Source organism: Falco peregrinus, chromosome 1 (assembly GCF_023634155.1).
Source record: "Falco peregrinus isolate bFalPer1 chromosome 1, bFalPer1.pri, whole genome shotgun sequence".
In the NCBI taxonomy this organism is placed as follows: Eukaryota; Metazoa; Chordata; class Aves; order Falconiformes; family Falconidae; genus Falco; species Falco peregrinus.
The window spans coordinates 23,021,651-23,044,589 of NC_073721.1; the positions used below are offsets into that span (position 1 = coordinate 23,021,651).

The 22,939-nt window shown below is 46.4% G+C and overlaps 1 protein-coding gene across 4 annotated transcripts in view; it reads left to right on the forward strand.

Moving 5' to 3' along the window:
- Positions 1-22,939, forward strand: part of PAPSS2 (3'-phosphoadenosine 5'-phosphosulfate synthase 2) — a 48,812-nt gene that overhangs the window by 5,557 nt on the left and 20,316 nt on the right. Inside the window, exon 1 of one of the 4 annotated variants that reach the window (XM_055793786.1) lies at positions 12,312-12,408. The exons of 2 other annotated variants lie outside the window; for them this stretch is intronic. In XM_055793786.1, coding sequence (XP_055649761.1) covers positions 12,388-12,408 — 21 coding nt within the window. In that variant the 5' untranslated portion in view covers positions 12,312-12,387. Of the gene's footprint in view, positions 1-12,311; positions 12,409-22,939 lie in introns of those variants that run through there. One more of the 4 variants, XM_055793784.1, reaches the window with a different exon arrangement.

Here is a 22,939-nt window from a genome sequence, read left to right on the forward strand (position 1 = left end):
TTTTTTGGCTTGGTTTTACCCTGTGCCTCTGAAGTTTATCAGACCAGACTTGCACACAGTGTTCAAGGTGAGGGTGCACCGTCAATTTGAGAAGTGAAGTAAAAATCTAGAAAACTTAACAATAATTATCATTTCACACCTCCTTTGCACCAAATAGCATTCTGTTTCTTTCCTTGATAGGTGGTGAGCATCTGGTCAATGTGTGTGGAAATTTTCACTGGTACCTCTGTCTTGCTCCTGTCACTGTTTAAAAGTATTAGCAACCAATGTTTTACAGTTGTTTCTCAAAGAAAACACTGTCCTCTATATATAAGATATTCCTTCTTCTTGCTATTAGAGGCTACTGACTGCTCTCTGAGTATTCTGGTTATGTAAAAATATCTGTAAATATTGGAACAACTTTGTATTCTAATGTTTATGAATTTACAATAGCCTGTATTTTTAATTATAGTAATTTTTAATGAATAATTGGTTCATTAGAATAACTTTGAAGGATGAATGGTAGAGGGGATATTTTTGAACAATCAATTGCACAGCTTCGAAGCATGGCATTATAGAAAAATAAGGTAGAAGGGAGTTTTTGAGAGGTCCTCTGCTCCCTGCCCTCTCTAGTGTCCTCTGTCCTGCTGATGGTTTGTCAAGGGTATTTGATATTCTCATCCATCATTCAGTGCATCTGCTATGTGGTGCAGGCTGCAGGTTCAGTAAGAACAGATTCCTCCCTCATTCCCTATGTATTGAATCGTGCTGGACTTGGATCTGACCCAGGTAGGGCTCTGTTGGATACCTTTTTCCAGCTTGAGTGTGAGCTGTCCTCTACATCTGGCTTTCCAAGTTCTGTATCTGTGCTTTCTTTGCCTATCATGGGTGTGGGCATTACTAACCATGTCATCTGAAACAGCAGCCAAGGCTTTTCTAGCCCTCGTAGTAGTTTGGCATCGCCAGGTTTCATTTCTGCTGTAGAGTAAAACTGGCTTGTTTGCAGTGTAACTGGCATTGGGCTGCCATTGCAAGCTATTACTCATCTCAGTGCCGGCTTCTTCGTGCCTACGAAGAGTTTGATCATTGTTCTGGTATTTTTCTGGAAACTGAAGTCGAGCAGTGTACCCGTAATCGCTGTCTTCTCTTACAGATGAGACAGTTTGGCCAGATAGTTCTGGCCAGAGCACATGGAGATGGCTCTCAATCCTCTCTGACCACTCTTGTGCTTATTTGTTTTAATGCTTTTAATTAGCTATATTTTGTTTAATGCATGTGAAGCATTACTGCTCAGCTTACAGAAGTGACTGATGACTCTTAGTCAGATGGACAAAGCGCTGTTCCAAGGGACACCCACAATTGTTCTGACATTGCAGGGGAGGAGATACCATAGGCTGTCATGTGTCCTCTGCAGCCACCATTTTATAGAATGTCTTTCACAAGTCTATTCTCATATTGATTAAAACAAACAAATAAAACCCTACAAAACCACAAACAACAACAAAAAAACCCACCCACCCTCAACCAACAAAAAAACCCCCTAAGCCGCTAGTTCCTGGTATGTCTGCCAAAAGAGAGATTAGAAAACCTTTGTCTTGATATCTAGCCTATAACTTTATACTTGGCTTTTGTGCCCCAATTTTGTTTTCTAACATATGCTCATTGACCTGCCTGGTACCTTTGGAGGTGCCACTTGCATCTCACTTCAGTCTTTGCTTTGCCAGATCTGGTAAGTTGATCCCTCTTAATTTCTCTTCCTGATTCTCCTCCTCACCTGACTTGTTTCTTCTGTGTACTGGCTGTTTCACTTTAGTTCTTTTTTTATATAAATGACCACAATTGGTTTTCCAGATGACTTCTTACAAGTGCTTCACTTGCTGGCAGTGAGATTTCCCCTACGTCCCCTTTTGGGAAGACTAATCATTACACAAGTGAGGTTTCTATATTTATTTGCCTGGTTGAGGCCTGTTTTCTGTGGCACTGTGGAGGTTTGGTGTTCTGGCTCCCATGTTTTGCTACAGAACATTTTCACCAGGTGTCACAGGTCAGTTTTTGTGCATGGATTTGAATATAACAGATTTGTTCATGACTTAGAGTGTTACTAATTATATTCTGCATTTCTCTATTTGCCTGCATGTCCACTGCTCTTATGATCCAGTACTGCTGTATAAAACCCAGTGCCTGGGGCCTTGTGCTTCCAGCCCTCTCAAGCATGAAGCATATGCAAAGTCCTGCTGTGGCTTGGCTTTGCAGGAAAGCCTTTGGGGTTCAGATTTCATTTCACATAACTAAGAATTATAGGGCTGTTCTTCAGCCCTCATAGGCCTTTGGGTGGCAAAGAATGGCATGGCATGCCTTCCCTCTGTAGGGAATGCAGGCTCTGTCCTGAATCCACCAGCCTGGATGTTTGGGTTTACAGCTAAGCTACCCAGGGACTGATGATCCAGTGCCTCAACAGTATCAGCAGGTTGCCTCTTTTGCCTTTCTTCTTCTGGGGCTGAGGTTAGGTGAGATGGATACTCCTGTGTAGCCCTGCAGCACATCTTGCCTTTCTGTGTCTCTGTGCTTTCAGCTTGTAAAACCTTGCCACGCAAAATTGGTAGTGAATGTCACTCCCATTGTGACATGGCCTGACTGTCCTGCGCCTGTGTGTCATATGTCCCTGGTCAGACAAGAAAGAGGTAGGAAGTCAAATGGGTTCTCAATAAGTTACAGTCCTTTTTATTTTTTTTGCAGAAGGTGCTGCATCTGCTGATTCAGACCAGCTTTTGGCATGGGGCTCAAGATGGGTGTAAAAGCCAAATCTGGAGGTGGTTCTTTGAGCTGCAGGCTTCCAACTGAATAAGGCAAGACAAAATTAACTGCAGAGGCTCATATTACCTACTACTTGAGCTCTCACGTGCAGCCCTCTGATCAGAAAACTAAACAGGAGCAAACAGCTTTCATGGTGAATGAGAAATTGTTTCTATCCCGTATGACAGGGGAGAGCTTTCAGGTTGTTTTTAATTGTATCATGGTTATTGGGGCCACTTAATTTGCTGTAGCATGAATGTCAGCTGACAGTTGATCCTGTTGAAAGTTAAAGGGCTGCTAACCTATTCTGAGAAAGAGGCTTTTCTCTGCATCCTGAGGTTCTTCCCAAGCAGTTCAATCAGACTGACCAGCTTACCCGTTTGCTGCCACATGCTCCCGGTACCCCAAACTCAGTTTTCTCTGATGATGACATGAAACTGTAGCTCAAGGCCAGCACAAAAGTACTTCAGCTGCCTTGCTGTGGAAGTCCAGTTGGCTGTGCATGATGTTGGACTTGAGGTCAGAGAAGGTTATTGGAGTGGGAAAGAGGGTTTTCCTTCAAGTCAGGGAAGCATAATGGGAGGGTAGGTAAATGGATGTAGATGCTTCATAAAAGCTGAGCAGAGGGTGGCCTTTGCATGGGAGGAGACTGAAAGTGTCCACTGTGGTCTGTACTACTTCCCATTGCCTTGGATGTAGGTGGGCTGAGGTCTGAGCCAACATCTCCACAGACTTCTGTGGAAACTTGGGTGGAAAGACGAGTGAAGCAGTCTCATTATTGCAGCAAAGCAGAGTGAACAAATAAAATACTTTTTTTTTCCATCTCCCGTTTTTATACTGACAACAGAGGTTGAGTGGTTGGGTCAGCAGTGTAACTCCAGGTGAAGTGCTCTGTGGAAGCCTGAATAGAGCTGAACTCTCAGAGCAGGAAAGCTGCTGTTCATCCAGCCTCTTTGTTCTTTTCAGCAAGCAGAACATGCCTTACAGTTGCTTCTTCGGTTCAGCGCACTGTACTCCTTGAACTTTTAATGGCTTTGTAAAGGTGGACTGTGAGGGAGGGAGAGCAGATCACTGAAGCACACGCTGAGGCGGTACATGCTCAGTCTAATGCCATCCAAGACTTACAAATGCAGGACCCTCCACCACCCGAGTATGCTCTCTTTAGGGAACTGAGCTGATGTGAACCTCCGAACTGCTAGTCTTATCTGCCTTATGGCTGGACGTGGGGGGAGCTAATGGACAATGGTGTGTTGAGACATACCCATGACCCTTTATCAAATGCCCTGGTAGAACATTGGTTCTGCTGTGCCCAGCCACTACCAAATAAGACGTTCAGTATGTCTCTTCTCCCTTGTGACAGCTATCGCTGACAGCTGCCAGGGGTAACATGGTTGGTTGGTCAGCTCCACCGGGTTGCAAGTGCTGAAGATGTGCTTTTTTTCTTTGCTTGTTTCTCCTTTGTTCCAGTGATTCAGCTGATGTTTGAGGTTCATGGGAGGAGATACCACTTGCTGTTCCTTTGCCAAGGGACTGCTGGCACACAGTTGGCAGTGTGGACTTGGTAATTTTCTTAGTGACTTAAAGGAAATGGCTAAGAAGAAAAGAAACATATTTTTTGGTATTTCCTTGTATATGATATGCATTTTCAAAGACACTACTTGTCACATAGAAAATTAGTGTGTTTGGATGAAGAACCCAACACGTTTCACAACTACAAAATGATGACACCCTGATTTTTTTTTTTTAAACTTATCACCTATAAATAAGGATGACTTTTCTAGGGGAATGGTTGAAAGACTTATCTGCATTATTCTAAAACTTACAAACTTGAGATAAAGTTCACCAAACCTGAAGTCTCGCAAAAGTTTTCCTTAACATGGTTTCTTGTACAAATAGTCCTTTATCTTAGTTGGTGGCAGCATATGTCTGTCTTGGTTAGATAGCTTGCCTGGTAGCCTGTGTAACAAATTACACTAGGAAACAGCATGGAGAAAAAGGGCTAAAATTCAGTAGTATATTTTAGATCCAAACTCCCTGTCCTTGCACAGGAGTAAAGACAGATGAAAACAGGGGAACAGCAAAGCTGGTGAATACTTGGGGATTGTTTGCTATGGTGGCTGAAGAAGGGCTTGGTGCTAGAAAGCTCATGTTCCCAGCTGCCCAGAGTGTGGAGACTGAGGGAGTGACGGATAGGAGCTGCTCTCATCCAGTGCTGGTTTCTTTGTAAAAGGATTAGGATGAACTTAGACTTCAAAACTTTGTGATAGGAGCAGACTTTGCTACCTGCCTGTGCTTGTCCGGCTGTAACACTACCTGGCCCTAGAAAGGCTGGATTTCCTTGGCCCTCCTTAACCTCTATTGACTCCTTCCATCATGACTGCTTTGGTGACAGTTTTATCTACAGAGATACCAGGCTGGCTATCTTACGCCTTTTTCTGTGCTAACCTGCTTTTGGAAGAAGGCATACATGGCTTTTAATCTCCTCACTTGAGTTCCCCAGATTACAGCAGTCTGTAGGGACAGAGAGTGTGAAAATGAGCCTTCAGGTAATTTTAGGAACTGAGATCTTTATTCTAGCATTGTAAAGGTGACAAGCTAGGGATACGGGCTAAAGTCTGTGCTAGGGACAAGAAATCACATAGGGCAAAGGCAATGGATCTATAGCAGAAAATTACACGCAATAAATAAATATCTTTACTGTAGTATGACACACCATAAAGTGATAAGAATTCTTGTCTTGCTTCCAAACAAATTTGTAAAGTCGATTGTTCCAAAAGCATTCAAGGTGAGTGCAAAGAAAAAAGTTACCCTTTATGAGCAGAGCAAACAGCAGTGACAAAGTCCCGCTTTGGCTGAGCTCTTCCATGTTTGGATCTACAAGCTGCCCTGACTAGTGGAAAGTCACTCAGACAAAAATTTCTGTCTATTTCTGCTGCCATTTTCCTGACAAATGCTCGTTTCCTTGTAGAGTGTCGTCCAAGCCCTGGCAGGGACATATTTTATACTTGTCTTACCAAGATCCAACCTGGCAGCGCCAACAGCCTTCAGGCAAATAAAAGCCCTTTCAGTTCTCATTCTGCATTTGCCCAGTGCCTTTTTATTCCATCATCTGCATCATCTCTGCATTCCATTTTAAAAACCTCAACCTGTGTGTCTGTGGCCTGAGATGAAGACCAGCTCCTCTGCTGTGAGAGCAGCTGGTGCTTGAACATACCTGTGCTAGCTCAGCAGGTGAAGCTGCATATGCAGCCCAGTGTCCTCACTGGGACATCGAGCCATTCAGATCATGGTTTGGAACATCACATCTGCCCCAGCTGGGTGATGGCTCATGTTTGTAATGCACTTTGAGTTGCCTGCTCCTTGAAGTCTTCTGCTGTCCTGGTTCCATCACCTGGTGTTGCTTTTGTGGCTGTGGTGTAAAAATGCAAGGAGAGCATGGGGTCTGTCTGCAAAAGGGAGTTGAGGTTTCTCTGGCCTCTACAGGGGTGGCAGAGAAATTTCTAAGGCCCTGTAGGTTTTTAAAGACAGGCAAAGGGGAAAAGAAACACGAACAAGTTAAAAGAGAAATAACAGTAAAGGGGTGAGTGAGAAAAATCAAGGACCCTTGTCAGAACTTAGTTTTGAGATCTAGTTTGTGCGTGGTGCTCAAAGGACAGGGCAAATGTTTGTACCTACTCTAAAAAGGAGAGTGAAGGAAGTGGCTGTGTGATTGTACATTTTCCATTATTACCATTTCCCTAATGATTATGGGGATTTGCTCTGTATGGGTTTGCTGTGTGGGGATGCCATCCCAATGGCTGGAGCAGTGGTACCGGGAGCCTTCAGAACTGTCAGTTACATACTGGAGGGTGTGTAGGAAAGTAAGAGCCTGATGGTGAGCATTAATGGTTGTGTCACTGAGGCACAGTGATGAAAAAATAAAGCCCAAACACCTGGAAATCCCAGATCTGAGTTGTTTACAGCAAATTCTGAAGCAATATGAGAAGTGGGTAAGTGGGTGGGGGCAGTGTGTGTGCTCATCTTGGGAACTGTGTGGAGCACTGAAGGTGGCTGTTAAATTGTCCTTAAGAGGAGGAAATGTGAAGACAGCAGCTTGTTAAAAGCTCTCTTCACCCTTGTTCTGCTATCTGCTGGTGAGCTACAGAAGGATGCAAAGATATTTGAATGCTTAAGTTGAAATTTAATAGATCTCCTGCCTCAGTGGAAGGATAATTCCTAATTGCTATGATACTCCTCCCTCTACTCTTTATTCTAAGATAAGAGCAGTGTTTTGTTTTCTTGAATTCTGGATGGTGATTTAAAGATGCAAAGACCCACATAGGTGCACAGCGTGTTCCTGGTTTTGGGTTGTTTCTCCCATTGTGAAATCTTGGCAAACTGGTTTTGAACTTACAGTTTCTGGCTGGCTGTAGCAGTACCAAACAGCAGTGGATGTTGCCAACACTGAAGTTTCTTTGGTGGATTTGTTGTCACTTTTGCTGTCACAACAGCTTTCTAAAAGTTGGGGATCATCCCATATGTTTGAATTATAGAACATGGAGAGGAAAAAATGTTTCCAGCTTTCATTAAAAGGTCTAATGGCTTATGCTAGCAAATAGCACCCTGCTAGCCTGTATCTCCAGCGTACTGTGCTTTGCTTTGCTTTTGTAGTTTATTTCTACTCTGATGTCTCCTGAGTGAGGTTTTAGGGCTGCAGATCCAGACTTGATTTACACATAGGATTCAAAACTATCTGTGAAAAGTCAAGGGTGAGAGGTGAGGTAGATAAGCTGGAACTGCTTGTTGGGGCAGTTCAGTATCAGAGCTAGTGTCTTTGTGGGCTGATGTCAAAGGTATTACGTATGTTAATTTGTGGAATATTTAATTTTCAAAGGTACTAATCTTAATGCATTTGTGTTTGATGAGCAGAATTTAAGAATCCCAGTGACTGAAGGATGCTCCATTAACTGGGGTGACAGCCTCCCCTGGAACTGTCTGCATACAACCAAAAGCTGCTGAGCCTGGGTCTGCCTTAGGTGTTTCTCCACTGATTTCCCCCATGGGCTCCCTTCTGAGAGCTGTCTTTAGGCTGTCTGTCCTCTGTAGGATCTCTTCCTCACTGCTTGCAGGTGGTGAGTCGACTCGCAGAGTAATGCTGTGGACTGTGGGAACATGGAATTGCAGGTACTTCACTGATCAATTAGGAAAACACCGTCCAAGCAAAGCTGGAGAAGCTGAGAAGAAACAGTGCTGAAGATGATGACTTTGTTTCTGTTCCTTGAAAAACTGAAGCTTTTATCTGCAACTTTCCCGATGCTAGGAAAGCAAATAAAACAGAGCAGAGACAGCCTAGTAGTGGAATAGTTTGAGTGCAGGGAGATTCACTCATCTGGCTAGCATAGCTATGGCCTGTGGGAGGGCTTGGCTTCCGTGGCACACAAATTCAAGCTTGGATATCCTTTCTGCTTCCTCCACCCTTTGCTCCTGCTTTGCCAAATGTATGACGCAGAGCAGGTGGGAGCCGCAGAGGGAATGGTGTCACTAGTAACATTGCAGCTGATCTTTGGGCTCCTTCTTCCAAGGCTGTGATGTTTATTTGGGCGATGCTTTTCCAGCTAGATGTCAGCAAGATGAGGGAATTCATGCAAGAATTTCAGAGTACATAGTTGTGCAGAATCAGGGATGGTGACTTCCCCCTTAATACCTTTCATGTGGGAGAATGCTGCGAGGGACACCCTTCTTCTTCCATGACACTTGCCCAAAGGCTGCAGTACTTCTGAGGCTGATACTGTCCTATGAGCAAAAAGGATTTTCTCCTCTGCTGTCTTGCAGCTGGGCAGGGGGGATGTGAGTGACATTTCGCAGGTGAACTTGTTACACTAGACACGTTGAGGTGGGTATTGAGGAAACCAGCAGCCGTACGTGGCTGGCAAGCATTCATGTGAGGCTTGGCACTTTGCGGTAATTTCTTGGGTTATGCTGGGGTAAGAATTTTGATTAAGAAGGATGCTGCAGTGGATTTCGAATGGGGAAGATGGCTGTAGCAAATGCCTCACAAGCAGCTATTCACCAGGCCTCTTTGGTGGAGATTTATATATATTTTGCTCTCTGTGGGTCCCGTCAGTGTAACGGTAGGTTGCACAATGGACTCTTAGGAGAGGTTTTTGTCTAGAGATGTGCTGCTGCTTTGACATCAGGGTGTCAGGGCGATACAGACTTTTGATGGGAGTGCTGAATAATCCCCGTTCTGCATGCACAAGGGCAGATAGCCAGGGCATAACTTTCTTCTCTCCCTGACAGTAAGGAGAGGAACAAAAGTCTCTGATCCTGTAAGCAGAGTGAGAACACTTGCAAATAAAAATATTCCCTGTAATGCTTTTAGCATATGTCATAGGGCCCAAAAGTTGCCAAATCATTCCTGAAGCTGCTCTTTACCAAGCAGGAAGGCTGCTCAAGTGCCCTTGGTTTCCCATTTGGAGAGATTTTGACTCTCTGCCTGCTTTGCTGTGGTGCTGCTTCTTTCCCCAGCTGTGGTAGGCTGAAGCTCTTAGAGCTTGTTAAATAGCCCAAAAAGTTCTTTGATGAAAACGGTGTCACTACTTTGCATGTCTTGAGGTAAGCAACTAGATTTTTTTCTTTTCTGCTTAATTTTTGATTCTGTTTCATAAATTACTTCCCTTGAAAAGCATACACAAATTAAAACTTGAGGCAATAGCCATATATATTTATTAGAAGTTAATGTTACAGAAATTCATACCATTTCCTATATTGTGCTCGGAAAAATAGGGGAGGAAAAAAAATCCAGTCATCTTTTTATACACAAAGTGTTTCTTATTTGCTCAAATCTCAGGCAGGTTATGAGCAGTCAGTTTAATTCCTAGAAGGGAGAGAACTTTGATGAAGAAAGAAATGGAGAATGATGCAACAAATGGAGATAATGTTGACTCCTTTTCCGTCTCCCTGATAGACATCTAGGGGAAACATGGAGGTGTTACATGCTCTCTGTTTTTTCTGTTATGTAGTAACCCAAGTTTTCTGTCTTTCCATTGACCTTTCTACTGTTCACTTTTAACAAGAAAGAACTGGTTTTCCTTCAAAAATGTCCTCACTGGAACTAGCTGTGTATCAGGCTAGAATGGTTTATAGCGGTCTGGGGTTACAGAAGCCCCTGTTTCTGCCTTTTCTTTTACACAGACCTCTTCTTGCTCCTCTTCCTTCAGTAAATGTATTTTCCTGCTTGCTTTGGTCTGCTGGTCACATTTTCAACCCTTTTTTCTTTACTGAAGATACACAAAGGAAAGGTAACATGGTAAGGTTGTAAAGATGCAAATTTAAAATTTGTCCCACAGAAGGAGAATATTAAATGTTCTTATCCAGCTAAACAAAAAAAGAACCACCTAGAAATAATACTTACAGAAAGTTAGATGTATAATTAACTCATCAGAGATAATATCAGGGCCTTCTATACTCCTGTAAAACTGAACCACAAATACAATGACAACTGTAGTTAATCTGTAATCCCCTGTATTTTCCATGAGATTTTACATATACTTTTCCTGCCAGGTCAGCATTGATTTTGATTAGTTCTGAATCTTTCGCATTAAGAAATTTACTCAAATCCATGTGCAAATAAAAGACAAGATGCTGACTCTGGGGGCTCTGATTTGGGCATGGCATAAAGTTGCTTCTGAGCAGCAGCTGAACAGACTAAGCAGCCTTGGGTAATGCTTGGATGCCACTGTGCTTGCAGGAAAGCTGAGAAGCTCATGCCATTTTGCTGTGCTCCTGCAGACTTTCAGTCACTTAACGTGTCCTTATCCCAGTGTCCTCCAAGGGATGAGGCATAGCCTGCGTCCTGGCTAGGCAACAGTTGGAGGAGGGTTCCTTGTACCAGGACATGCTTTTCCAGTGGATAATGTGTTTGGGCTTGTTTGCCTGTTCTTCCAACCATGCTATATTGGTTTTATGGCAGCAACTTAATCTGCAGCTGGACTATCGAAAAACCAATCTAAGGAAAGGCATGAAATGAGAGATGTTAAAAAGTAACTGTGGTATTATTTAGCCAAGTTAATCACAAATGTAATACCATAGGTTTAACTGGAATTACACTGAGTAGTAGTTCAGCTGATAACTGATCACACTGTAATAGCTGCCTGGCTTCAGGAGTTAGTTGAACGGGTGCTGCTTGCCTCCTTCCAGCCCCATTCCTTTTCCTCCACATCGTCTCTGCTTTTCCTTCCCCATGCTGGGCCCTGTTCCTCCTTCAGCAAGACCTCATTTGAGGAACCCCATTTATTCCGCTGTCTTTCCTTTCATCTCTCCCTTGGGGTTTCACATTTTCTGTTTTAAGGGTCCTTCTCCCACTTAGGGAACTTTGCAGGATCCCACTGTGCTGGAACAAAGGACAGAGGTGGTGAAACAGGAGTGTTTTTATGGTGAAGGAAATGCATGGCTGCTAGTGGTCCTGTGATGAACAGGTACCAGGAGATGCCTGCAGCTCCCAGGCCCAAGGCAAGCTCTGCATGTTGGACCTAGAGGGAGCGCTTGCTCTTCTGGGCGTGATAAGAAGCGAGTTATCTCCTCCTAGAGAGGCAGCACTGTTTATGCCTCTGTCCTCATAGCCCTGGGCTGGATTCACAGATAGGTGTAGGAATCTGGTGAAAGCGGTCAGAGGACAAGTGCCATGCTGGTCGGGCAGTGCATCCCCAGGTGAAGAATTACACAGCCGTGAGGAGTGTTCCCTCCTTTGTCTCTGGCTCGTAGACCATCCTGATAACGTGGCGTGGTTTCCCTCCACCGGGATGTTGTCTGTCTTCCAGTTCAGCAACATTCTGGGGTTTGAGCTTTTCCAGTGGTGGGAAACTGAGGATTTGAGGCAAAGCCATCAGGGTCCCCTCATGTGCTGAGCGTTATGTGCCAGTAGGCTCCCCTGTGTTTCTTTCTAACCTTCTTGCCATTTTGGCCATACGGTCGGGGGCCAGCCTGCAGCGCGGTTTGGTTTTAGGTGTTACTACTGTCCGCCGGAGCCGATTTTCCATCTTGTGTTGCGTGGGATCCTGTTCCTCCTCTCTCTCGCTGTCTCCCTGAATGCACACGCGGTTCCTGGCAGGAGCAGGCCCCCTCCGCACCTGGGTGGTGGCTTTTCCCAGGGGCATGTGGCCGGGCCCGGTGCCCCAGTTTTGGCAGCCCTTTGGCAGCCCTTGCCCCCGTGCCCGGCGGCCCCGCGTTCGCGGGCGGGTGGTGCAGCTGAGCCCAGGCTCCTCAGGCAAGCTCGAACTGTATCATTTTAAGGCCGTTTTAGACTGACGCGGTTGTGCCGCAGCGCTGGGGGGGTGTCATGGTGTGATACCCCTCGGCCGCGAGCGGCGGCCTGTCCCGTGGGGCGCGGGACCCCGTGCTGCCGCGGCCCCTCGCCTCGGCGCCCCCTCCCCGGGCCGCGGCGCTTCTCCCGGCCCGTCCCCGCTTCCCCGCCCGGGGGCTGCCGGCCGCCCCTCGCTGCGGGCCGGGGCGGCGGCGGAGGGGGCGGTGGCGGGGGCGGGCGCAGGGCGAGAGGGGCCGGGCCAGGGACGCGCTACGTGTCGCCGGAGCCTTTATAGACCCGGCGCCCGGCCCGCCGCGGCCCCGCCGCCCGTCACCATGTCGAGCCGGCAGCAGACGGTAGGGCCGCGCCGCGGGGCCGGCGGGCGGGGGGCGGCTGGGCACGGGGCGGCGGTGGGGCGCGCCCGGCTCCCCGAGGAAACGCTGTCCGGACCCCCGGCATGGCCGCGCTCCCGGCGGGGGCGGCTCGCAGCGGGGCGGGCCGCCGCGGCTCGGGGGACGGAGCCCACGGGCTGTCGCTGCGGCGGGTGGGCGCCTCCCGCTCAGCGCCGGGGCGCTACGCAGGGTTTCGTGCCCGGGGCACCCCCCGCCGCGCAGGAGGCTTCGCAGCCACCGCGTTACCGCGCCGCGGTGACCGTGCCGGCGGGTCGGTCCGCGTTGGTGCAGACGCGCGGGTGAGGGGCGTGAGCCGCCAGCGCCGGGCGAGGGGCGAGGGCCCGCCTGTCCCGCGGGGCGGCCGCGCATCCCTCCGCTGGCTCCGGGCTGATGCGCTGCTCGCTCCGAAGCGCGGAACGCTGCCGGCTGTGCGGCGCCAGTGCCAGCCCCGCGGAGCGCGGCCGCCTCCCGGGCGGGGCCGAAGGCTGAGGCGGCGGGAGGCGAGCGGCTGCCCCGCTCTCTGCCCGGGGCTCGTCTGCCCGGGCCCGGCCGCGGGGGGCGGCTGGTGAGACACCCGCCGCAGCGATCGGCTCTCGGCGTTGCTGCAGAACACGTTTTTTCTTTTAAAAAAAAACAACCGCACGAGAAAGAAAAGTAATAATAGGTGGAGCGTAATTCAGTTAGAAATTAAAATTGCAAATCACAGCCACAGCCAGTTGTTTTCCGCTTGCTAGCTGCCCTTCCTTTACTTCTTGGCTTTGGGATGTAACGGTGGGTCTCTCCAGTTGTGCGTACGTTTTCCAGGTTTTAAATCAGAACCATGAGAAAACTTGATGTTAGTCTTTCAGGCAGCTTTTGTTGGTTGATTATATTTTTTTTTACCTTGCCATAAATTTTTCAAATGGATTTAATGCATTTTGAACACACTGGTAATCTGTCCAGATAGGAATGCAACCAAAACCACGGGGAACAAAGCACGCCTGTGTGGTAGGGTGTTCTTGGAAATGCGAAAACCTGTGGTTTAGGGATTATTTCAGGGAGAGGAGGTGCAAGACATGAGCCATGTATGGGAGTTCATTTTATTGCTGTGACAGGAGAGGCATTACAGAACTTCTGAAATAATCCCTCTCCTTTGCCTCCACCCTGGGCTGGAACAATGACCTTTATAAACAAGATTGTGGCTAACCTTCGTACTGTGACTGTCAAAACAGATGCTGTCTAGTTGACAGTTGTAGGTGTATTTCAACGTGCTTATCTGCCAGGTATCTGATAGAATGAGAAAAGGTGTCATTTTGCAAGTTACAATAGGTTTTGGTAGTTAGGATAAAACAGAGATGAATATCCCATTAGTGATCCTCCTGGTCTGTCACCAGGGAGATGTGCTGCACAGAACGTACATGAAGTTCTCACTCCAAATGCGGTCTCAGCAACTTCTTGGTTTCAACCATCTCTAGTTGATATCAAAGGTATGGCATAAGGATTTCACTTTGACAGGGGTCCCTTGATCAGCACAATTAATTGCATATGCACATGGATGATTATGTTTGGTCTCAGTGCAATTAAACGGTGTGGTTCAGGAGGGTTGAGGAATCGGCACTGCATCAGAGGTTTTGCCTAACGAAGGAGCAGGCAGCAGCACAATGCACTCCTGCAACTAGCAGCCTAAATGTAGCTTGGGGGATTTTTAATACCGCAGTGAATTTTTCATTACACCTTTTGTAGCTGCAACAGCCAAGACAGTTTCAATAGAAAATGAAGATGGGATGCACAGAATAATTTGCCCTACTGAGTTCCCTAATTAGTACTGCACCTCATCAGTCTGTTGCTCCTTACTTAATCCCTATTTTTCGTTCTCTCAACAATGTGAATCTTTATTACTCATAAAAACCCTTACTACTAATAAAATTTCAGGTTTTACCACTTCTTTGTGTGGGTGAAGTGTTAATCTTTGTCCCACATACCAAGTTCCGTGAGGCTGGATGTTTGCAGCATTATTTGCTGTCTGAGAATATGTAAAAAATGCGTGTTGCAGGCAGTGTTCATTAGTTGTCAGCTTTTGAAAAGGGCAGTAGTGCTAGCTGTTGTGAGATGGACTGCCTCTGTTATTTGACTACGCTCATTTTGGAAACTGGATAATTGTAAGTTCAGGATTTAAAACCTAAATCCAACCTGAATGCTGTCTGGAGTTTGAGGCTAGTTAGAGGATGTTTTAATTGCACACCCATTTATTAATAGAAGCTTGTGGTAAGATACAAAGGAGGAAACTTTCAATTTTTTACTTCTGCACGTGTTGCCCTTAAAAATGAACAAGGTGCCTTAATTCTGCTGGAGACCCAAGACTTGGTGTGCAGGAATCTCTCTTTGGCTAGTTAGTCAGAAATGCTCTCTTCATTTCTGCTCATGACATTGCAAGATGCGTGAAGTCCTCTATGTGCTGGGCAGTGTCCTTCTGTTCACAGACCTCATTGACAGCAAGCATTTATTTCTGACCAGTTTCAGGACTGAATTTTTGGGGAGAACAACTGTCTTTAATGATGACCTTACAGACTTAATGTTCCTTACACAGGCCTCCTGTGTGCCCCAGTAGTGAAATCTTGCTCTCAGGGGTAAGTACACGGTAAAGTAATTACAGCGGTGTGGAGCTGTGGGACTGCCCTTGTTTATTGTGTGGGCTCTTGCACAGCACAGCATTCAGGGCTGAGCGGTTCTTTTAGCCCTGTTGAAACAGCAGCTTGTTCTCCCTACACCTGTGGCATTGCTGGTATTTCCGCAGCTCGTTACCTCTCCCTGCCAAGCAGCGTTTTCATAAGGAGCAGGAGGGTACAGATGGTGCAGTGTGCTCCGGGTAGAACAGCTTGCCACGGAGCCCAAATCCATGGGCACGGCCCTGCCCTGGAAGGGTTGGCCCCTCGCCAGAGTGACTGGCAGCGTGGCTGGTATGTCTCCTTGGGTGCATGGAAAATGCAGCTGAACGTACTTCGTGAGATGGAGGTGTTCAGAGCCAGCTGCCAGTCCTGCCCCTGGCAGCGGGCAGATGCCGTCCGTGATGACTGCTTTCAGTGAGTTTCTCTTTGGATGTCCTTACAGGTGCTTAGGGAAGAATGAAAGCCTGGTGCAGAAACCGCCTTCAGGGTAGGTGTTACAGCTTTGTCATCTGGTCTTGTAACAGTGTCTCCAGAAAGCTGAACAGCTTGGCATGTGGCATCCCTCCTTTCAGCAGGATGCTGTTTCCGTAGCCCAGTGGATCACAGAGCTGAGCTGTAACTCCGACAGTTCGGTTTTGCTTGTGTAGGGCTTACATGCGCAACCCCAAATTATGTGGTCTTATTTAAAGATAAATGGACATGTAAAAATAATTTAGAATTTTTTTTAGATTTATTTAAAGAGAAGGAAAAACCGCACAAGATCAAATGGTGACCTTGAGGAAATATGAAGAGGCTTAGTTAGTTTCTTTACCCCAAAACTATTCTCCTGTTGAAAAAACTGCAGCCACAGAGCAGAGTTCAGATGGACTGAGTGGTATCACAGGCTGTGCAGTAATGTATGTACAGCTTCATCTGTTTAGTTGCAAAGCAATGTAAAATAAGTTTATTAAAAAAACCAAACCATGCGTTTGTCTCTCACACTTATTCTTTACTATTGCCTGGAACATAAAGACCAAAACATCTTCAAGGATGTTTATGTTCAGAGCAGGTCTGGGTAGCTCACCACAGTGACACTTGCACAGGCAAAAGTGGAGCAGGCAGCAGAGCCCTGATTTCAGGGAGTCAGTGTGGCTTGGTCTGGGTTGAATTACTTCGGGCAGTGTTTGTGATGTTTTACCCAGCAATTCCAAAGTCTTGGGTTTACAGCCATGATTCATTTTGTGAAACACAGCGCCTAACTCATTGAGCCGTACAGTCAGTGGCAGTTGTTTTCTGGTTGTTTGTCCCATGCTTAGTACTTGGTGTTTTATTTTCTGTCACTTCTTTTGCTTTGTATCTCTTTTCTTCGAAGATCATAGAAAGGTCAGCAGATTAACTATCTCAATACACTGTTACTTCGACTCCTGCTGTTTCCTACAGTTCTCTCCCCTTTTCTCCCTGTTTCTTTTGAAGTCCTTTGCTATTAAAAAGTTCCCTTTCCCATCTGTTGTCCCCACCTTGCTGTTTCATTCACTTGTGCTGTTTTGTGGGGCTGCCAGCGTGCCAGACCTGTGTTTATTAACCATACTTTGCTCTGTAAGGGCAGGGATGTTCAATTCAGGGAATTTCAGAGAAGAAAAGCCGTAAGTTGTTGCAGGCTTCTAAATATGAAGGCCTCTTTTCTTTCCATGGTTCAGGGAGGCTGTGCCCTCCAGGGGATGGGGATTGAAATAATCAGCTTGGTGTGATCTAGCCTCAGAAGCTGCAAGCTGGGGACCTTGGCGGACCTTCCTGCAGTGCAGGAAGGCTTGTCTGGTGTCCCCTGATATTGGTGTGGCAGCAGGAGCAGCAGGGTATGTCTTCTAGGAGGCTGCATGGATAGAACTTCTCCCAGGGCTGTAGAAGGGCATGCACATGGAGAAGTGGAAGGGTTTTTCTGCTGGGGTGGGTGGTTCCTGCCTGAACACCCCTTCCCTCCAAGGGGAGAGGCAGTTAGGTCAGGCTTGATCCCTGCAGTTGTGCTTGGAGGTTAATCTTTTGCTTTCCCAACAAGACTAGTGGCTCTTTGGGATACCTCTTCATCTCCCAGGGGCCTTGTTTGGAGGAGCATAGCTGAGCACCGCTGCTTCTCCTGGTGGTCTGTTGCAGCACAAACAAACTAGTGGGCTGCAACAAGGCTTTTATCGTAGGTCAGATTCTACTGTCCATGCTGTTTCTCCTTCCTCCAGAGACGAGACTACACTGCTCCTCCTCCATCTGACTACCCCTCTCTCGCACTCCTCAGTGCTATTTAACTGCTTAGCGGGAATGAGCTACAACTGCACATCATCCACGTCAACCAACCCACCACCCCGGAAGCAAGCCCACAGCTGTATATTGTCAATGTTAATTAACCCACCGCCTTCATTCCTCTACAGTGGTCGGCATGGTGGGTGCCATCTGGGGTGGTGGTTGGGCACCTAAACCTGACTGCGATTTCTCCAGCTCATGAGTTGAGGTGCTTTGAGTCAGCATGTTGTTTCCTGTCCTGCTGCTGGATTCCTGGATAAATACAGACTCCAGCTTCGTCTGGTTTTCAGGTTGCATTGATATAGTCACAACCAGTTACAAATCTGTGCCAAAACCCATAACTCAGACAGGTTTCCATCCATGCTGTCCTTGGGCAGCCCCTACAAGTGGTTTTAGGCAACACAGTGAATGATTTTCAAAGACCCCACACTACCCAGACATGTGCACTGCAGCTGTAGCTTAGATTTAGGCAGCAGGGATTTTTTTTTTCTGGAAGGTTTTCAAGAGAAGTACTGGCAGAGTTGCTTTTTTTTGTTTTTTTTTTTTTCCTGGGCTGATGTTGGTCCTGGAGGGTGTCTTCACATAGCCTTTAAAAATTAAAAGACCTCACCTATCTGAAACAAGGTTTTAGATAAACTTGCAGCTCTATGCGCCCACAAAAGGTAAGTGGCATGCAGGGCCTGTGTTAATGCCTCTAATGATATGCCCTGCCTTGAACTTACACTTTGGTCACAGTGCTTTTAAGATACACTTTGGTATCTTAAAAGTCCACTAAGAGAAACACCATGTAATTCAAGTTGCTGTTTATTAATTTACTGTTATCGTGACTCATGATTATCTCTGATTTAGCTCTGAATCACAGCTGTAGGAAGTGAGAAATAGTTCTTTAATGGTCTTGCAGTTTAATTATTTCTAAGTGAAAATTTACTTGGAGTGTATCATTAACAGAAGGAGAGATGAAAAAAAGCCTGATCAACACATTCAGCGTGGATGTGAGTCATGAAATGGGATGCTGGGAAGTTAGGATTTTGCCTGTAGGGCTGGTAGCTCATTGCTAGCGCTGTCTCCCATCCCTTGCAGAGCGGTCCTTTTTCGTTTACTTACAGCTTGGCTCGGTTAACAACTATATGTGTCGAAAATTTTATCTGCTGAGTGGGTGCCAAAATATGTTGGCCTGTTTGGAGAGCAGAGCTTGAGAAAGGAGCCAGTTTGCATAGCTTTTTTTCTTTCTTTCTTTCTTTTTTAGAACCTGGCTTCTCTTTAGATAAAGCACTTCAGGGTTTGTTGAGATGAACTTTTTTGTCCATCTTTGGAAAACAGCCATTTGTACCTACATTCCGAAGACTTTATGACCTTGAGGTCTCTGTGGCCTCTCTAGCAGAACAAAGTGTTTACTTCGATATCACACCATTTTTCAGCTTTCTGTTGAGATGCAAAAAAGTGTGTTGGGTGGGAGGTCATTTCTCAGGCCTGCCCAGCCCTTCTAATGGGAAGATCATTTGTTTGTGTTGCCAGTGGGTGTGGGAAAAGGGAGAACCCCCCCCCTCATTTTAGAGGAGGTGACTGCTGCTGCAGGGGTTGAGTTGTATGTGTGCTTCTGCCAGGGACACTGGGCATGATGCTGGATGAGTCACCTCAGCCACAGCTGGGGCAACTCCTTGCATCTGCTCCCATCTTTGAAAAGCTGGTCTGAGATGAGCTGGGGGTGGATGTGAGGAGCATTGAGCTCTTGGAGGTGCAGTCTGGAGTCCAGGGGAGATGCTCTTCAAACGTGTCATGCTTAGAAGGCTTAAATACTGCAGGAGCTCAAGTCTTCATCTGCGGTTTGCATTACTCTCTGCTGCTATTCTGTGGCTGCAAATTTGGGAAAAATGCTGCCCTCAGAGAGATACTGGGCGTTTGCATGAACTTTTGAGGGACCAAGTAACAATAATGCCCAAGGAAAATGTGTAACTGTCCTTCAACCAGCCCTTTGAATAGTGTGTAATGACTAAGATGTGTGCCTACACCTGGTTTAAGGAGGGGTGAGGGAAATGCTGATTAGCCAATGATTCAAGGAGAGTACAATACTGTCGGTGCTGACTTAGGCAAGGGTCTAGGTAACCCCGTGTGCACTCAGGTAATTAAAAGCCTGTCTTGCAGCTTATGTGGGTCAGATGCACAGGTAGATGGGGCAGGAAACCTTCATCCTGGTGTCCCCAAACTGGAGTCCTCAACTTGTACTTGTCTCAAGCAGCTTGTTGTGTAGGGTAGCATGGGCAATGGTATGACTGTGAAAACAGCCTTGCCTTCAGCCAACAGAAATTCCAGGGGGACAGAGGTGGTACTGAGGGAGGGAAGGGTCTGTCTGGCCCAGTCTGTAGTTTCCAGCAGCAGCTGAGAGCAGGGGCAAGGAAAGAGTTTATGGCTGGGACGCCACGGCGCATTGTCCCAGCTTCCATTGATTTACGACTTGAGATACCAGAGGCCATGCCTTTCTTCCTCGTAGTCCTTGATGAACTTTCCTTCCGTGAATTAATCTTAATGATTTTTTCAGGCCAAGTGACCTTTTGGCCTGCCCGGTGGACTTCCCCCATTTAACTGTGTCCTGTGTGGTGGTTCTGGCCCAGTTTCCCCACAGTCCTTCCTGCTGCTGCTTTTGCAGTTTGCAAACCTTAAAAACATTGCTGAGGTGGAGAGAGATCTCCTGTCACCTGCTGGTGGCCATTGACCATTGCGAAGTCAAGAGCATGGTGTTCAGGATGCCAGGTGCAAGACTGTGTGTCCATCCTGGATACTGAATGAGGCAGGGAGAGGCACTGTGTGGCTGCGATGCTGAGCCCCCATCAGCCTGGACTTGTGTCCAGCTTTATTCTTTCAGCAGGTTGCCACGATGTCCTGTAGAGGAGAAGTGATGCAAGAGGGTTAGTTCTTTCATGGAAACACATACATTTTAAAACCTGATGAAGCTGCTTGAAGTGCAGATCCTCTGTAGCTTCCACTGCTTATGAAACTGCTAGAGCTTCCCAAAAGGTGCAGGATTTCTTTCTTGAGAGGGATATGATGGGCATGTTAAAAACAGGTATCTTGTCCCCATATTGTTTAGAGCCGAGATGGTCTCAGTTCAGCCTGTGCTAGCTCAGAGGGTGGAAGGAGATTCTCCTTTCTTCCTTAGCAGAAGATAGAGCTGGTGTCCCACCTGCCTGCTCATAGCCAAGGTTAGATGTTGGCCTCCAAGTTTGAAAACCTATTGCAAACTGAGTTAATAGGGACACAAAACTGCTGAATGTGGCTTACTGTGTTTTGTGTAGAGCAGTACTGGTTCAGCTTTTAAAGGTAAGTTAACAGTGGTCCTGGTTTGTTGAACTAATTTCTGGAGCTCTCAAAGGGAATGGTTTTGATGAAACAGAATATCGCTCTGACACATTGGATCCTGGCATTTGCTGAAGGACCCTCTGGGTAAGCCTGTCCTGTGTAGCATCTCTGAACAGCAGAGCTTGTGGTTTTAATTGTGTCTTACAACTGAACAAAATTTAGCTTAGCTGACAATTTCCTGACACTGTACTGCAAGTTTTTCTTTGCGTGATATTTGATGCAGGAGCCCTGGCTTGTCTGTCTTGCTTGTTTTAAGGGCTAGCGTGCCTGCTCTGTCACGGTAAGAGACGGGACATGTGCGGTGGCTTATCTGCCATAGAGAGCCACAACCCATTAATTAATTAAATTCCTAAATCTCATATTCAAGAAAGAAAAACAATTACATGTAAATATAAATCCTACCTGGAAATTTTTTGGTACTGAACTTAGTGTAGTAAAAACGTACCCTTGTCCTTCTTTTGTCTTGTCCCTGAAATCTGAGGGACTAATAGTCATTTTCCTATTTCCGTAACCTAATATTTTTCTCCAAAAGAAGATACAAAAGCATGACCGTGTGTACTGGGTAGTTTTTCCTGGTAGGGGAGCGGCAGTGTGCTGCTCAGATTTGGCACAGCATTTCTCACGCAGATGCTGTTGCACCACACAAAGCAGCTCAGCTGGCTGTCGGTCACAGCTCTGTGCACTGTTGGGCGCAATTTGCTGGTGGAGGTCACTGGGCTACTCCATCTCTGTGTCACCTACGTTCTGGTCACGTAATTCCCTTCTTTTTGGTTTTCTCAGAGGTCAAATAGACGTGCTTGATTGCTTTCCATGGGTGTTCAATCCCAAAATTTACCTGTACTGCAGTGAAAGTATCATTTAGGTTCCCTCTTTTTGCAAAATAACCGTTCTTTGAATTGAGGGTGGTACTGTGGTTCTGGCGTGATCCAGAGCAGCCCTGTAACAAACCCTAGGCATCAAAGCAAAACCGTTCTCCTTCTGCAACGTCAATCTTGTTCTTTGCAAAATGAGCATGAGCCAAAATGGGATCATTTAGGGGAGATAATTTAGCATAACTGCTCCGGATATTAAAAATATGGCAACCATGGAAGGATTCCTTGTTTAAATTGTTATTTTTGTCAGCGGCTGACAAGATGCGTTGTTTGTCAAATACTTGTTGCCCATGCAGCTGTCCCTTGTGATTTCTGGAATGAAGACAGGAAGATTGTTTTTATAACATCTGTCCCAGCCTTGCAAATTCATCTGAAAAATGTAGGAGCACAGGATGACTCACTAGTTTTCCTGTGTTGAGGAAATTAAAATAGTGACATCATCTAATTCAGAGATAAAGAAATGCCTGATGTGAGTGTCTTCAGAAGGGCAGATTTTGACGCCCAGCCTGCTGATTTGAAGTCACACAGTCTAGAAACCAGTGTCTGGTTTGCAAGGTGACTGGAATGTGAGCCTGCTTTTGTTGGTTTTTTTTTGTTTGTTTGTTTTTGGTTGGTTGGTTGGTTGGTTGTTTTTTTTGCCAGGGTTGTATAAAACTTGATTGTGGCAACTAAACCCATGCAAATTTATACCAAGAGAAAAATATTTTAGCTGCAATCAAAATAAGGTCTTGCTAAGAGCTCAAAAATTCCTGTGGGTTAAGAAGAAAACACTTTAGCTAACAGCACCTTGAAAACCTCGTGTGTTAGTGATGTTTGGCATCTCCAACCGTCTGTCTCCAAGCTGAAAGACTGCTTGTTTCAGGTAATTAGGATGTCTCTGCTGGTCTCCTTAAGATCTTCTGTGTTATGTTCCTGGTAGGGGACAGGGGCTGAGGTAGTGATGCCAAAAGGAACAAGCGTCAAAGACGGAGGGTGCCAAGGAGTGACTGAGGTCTGTTGTGTCTATTCAGTGTGCTGAACGAAGAGAGGGAGCTCACTTCAGCATCTTGCCTGGTGCGAGGGAATGCTGGCAACCCCAGACCTGCATGCTCTGAAGGGTATTTAGTGAGTGACACATTGCTGTATTACTCAGCTAAGTCTAAAAACAAAACACAACATTATTTCTGCTCATGTGTGGGTGGTGGGAGAGCAGATGAGTCCCACATGCAGGGGAGAGGGGACACAACAGCATGGGAACTGGGAAGGTGGGTGGTATGGTAACATTTCGGGTGTTTGAGAAGTCCCACTTCCCCATCTGGACCTGTAAGCCAGGCTCCCATGTCATCATGATGGAATCCTGGGAGGTAAAGTGGGCAG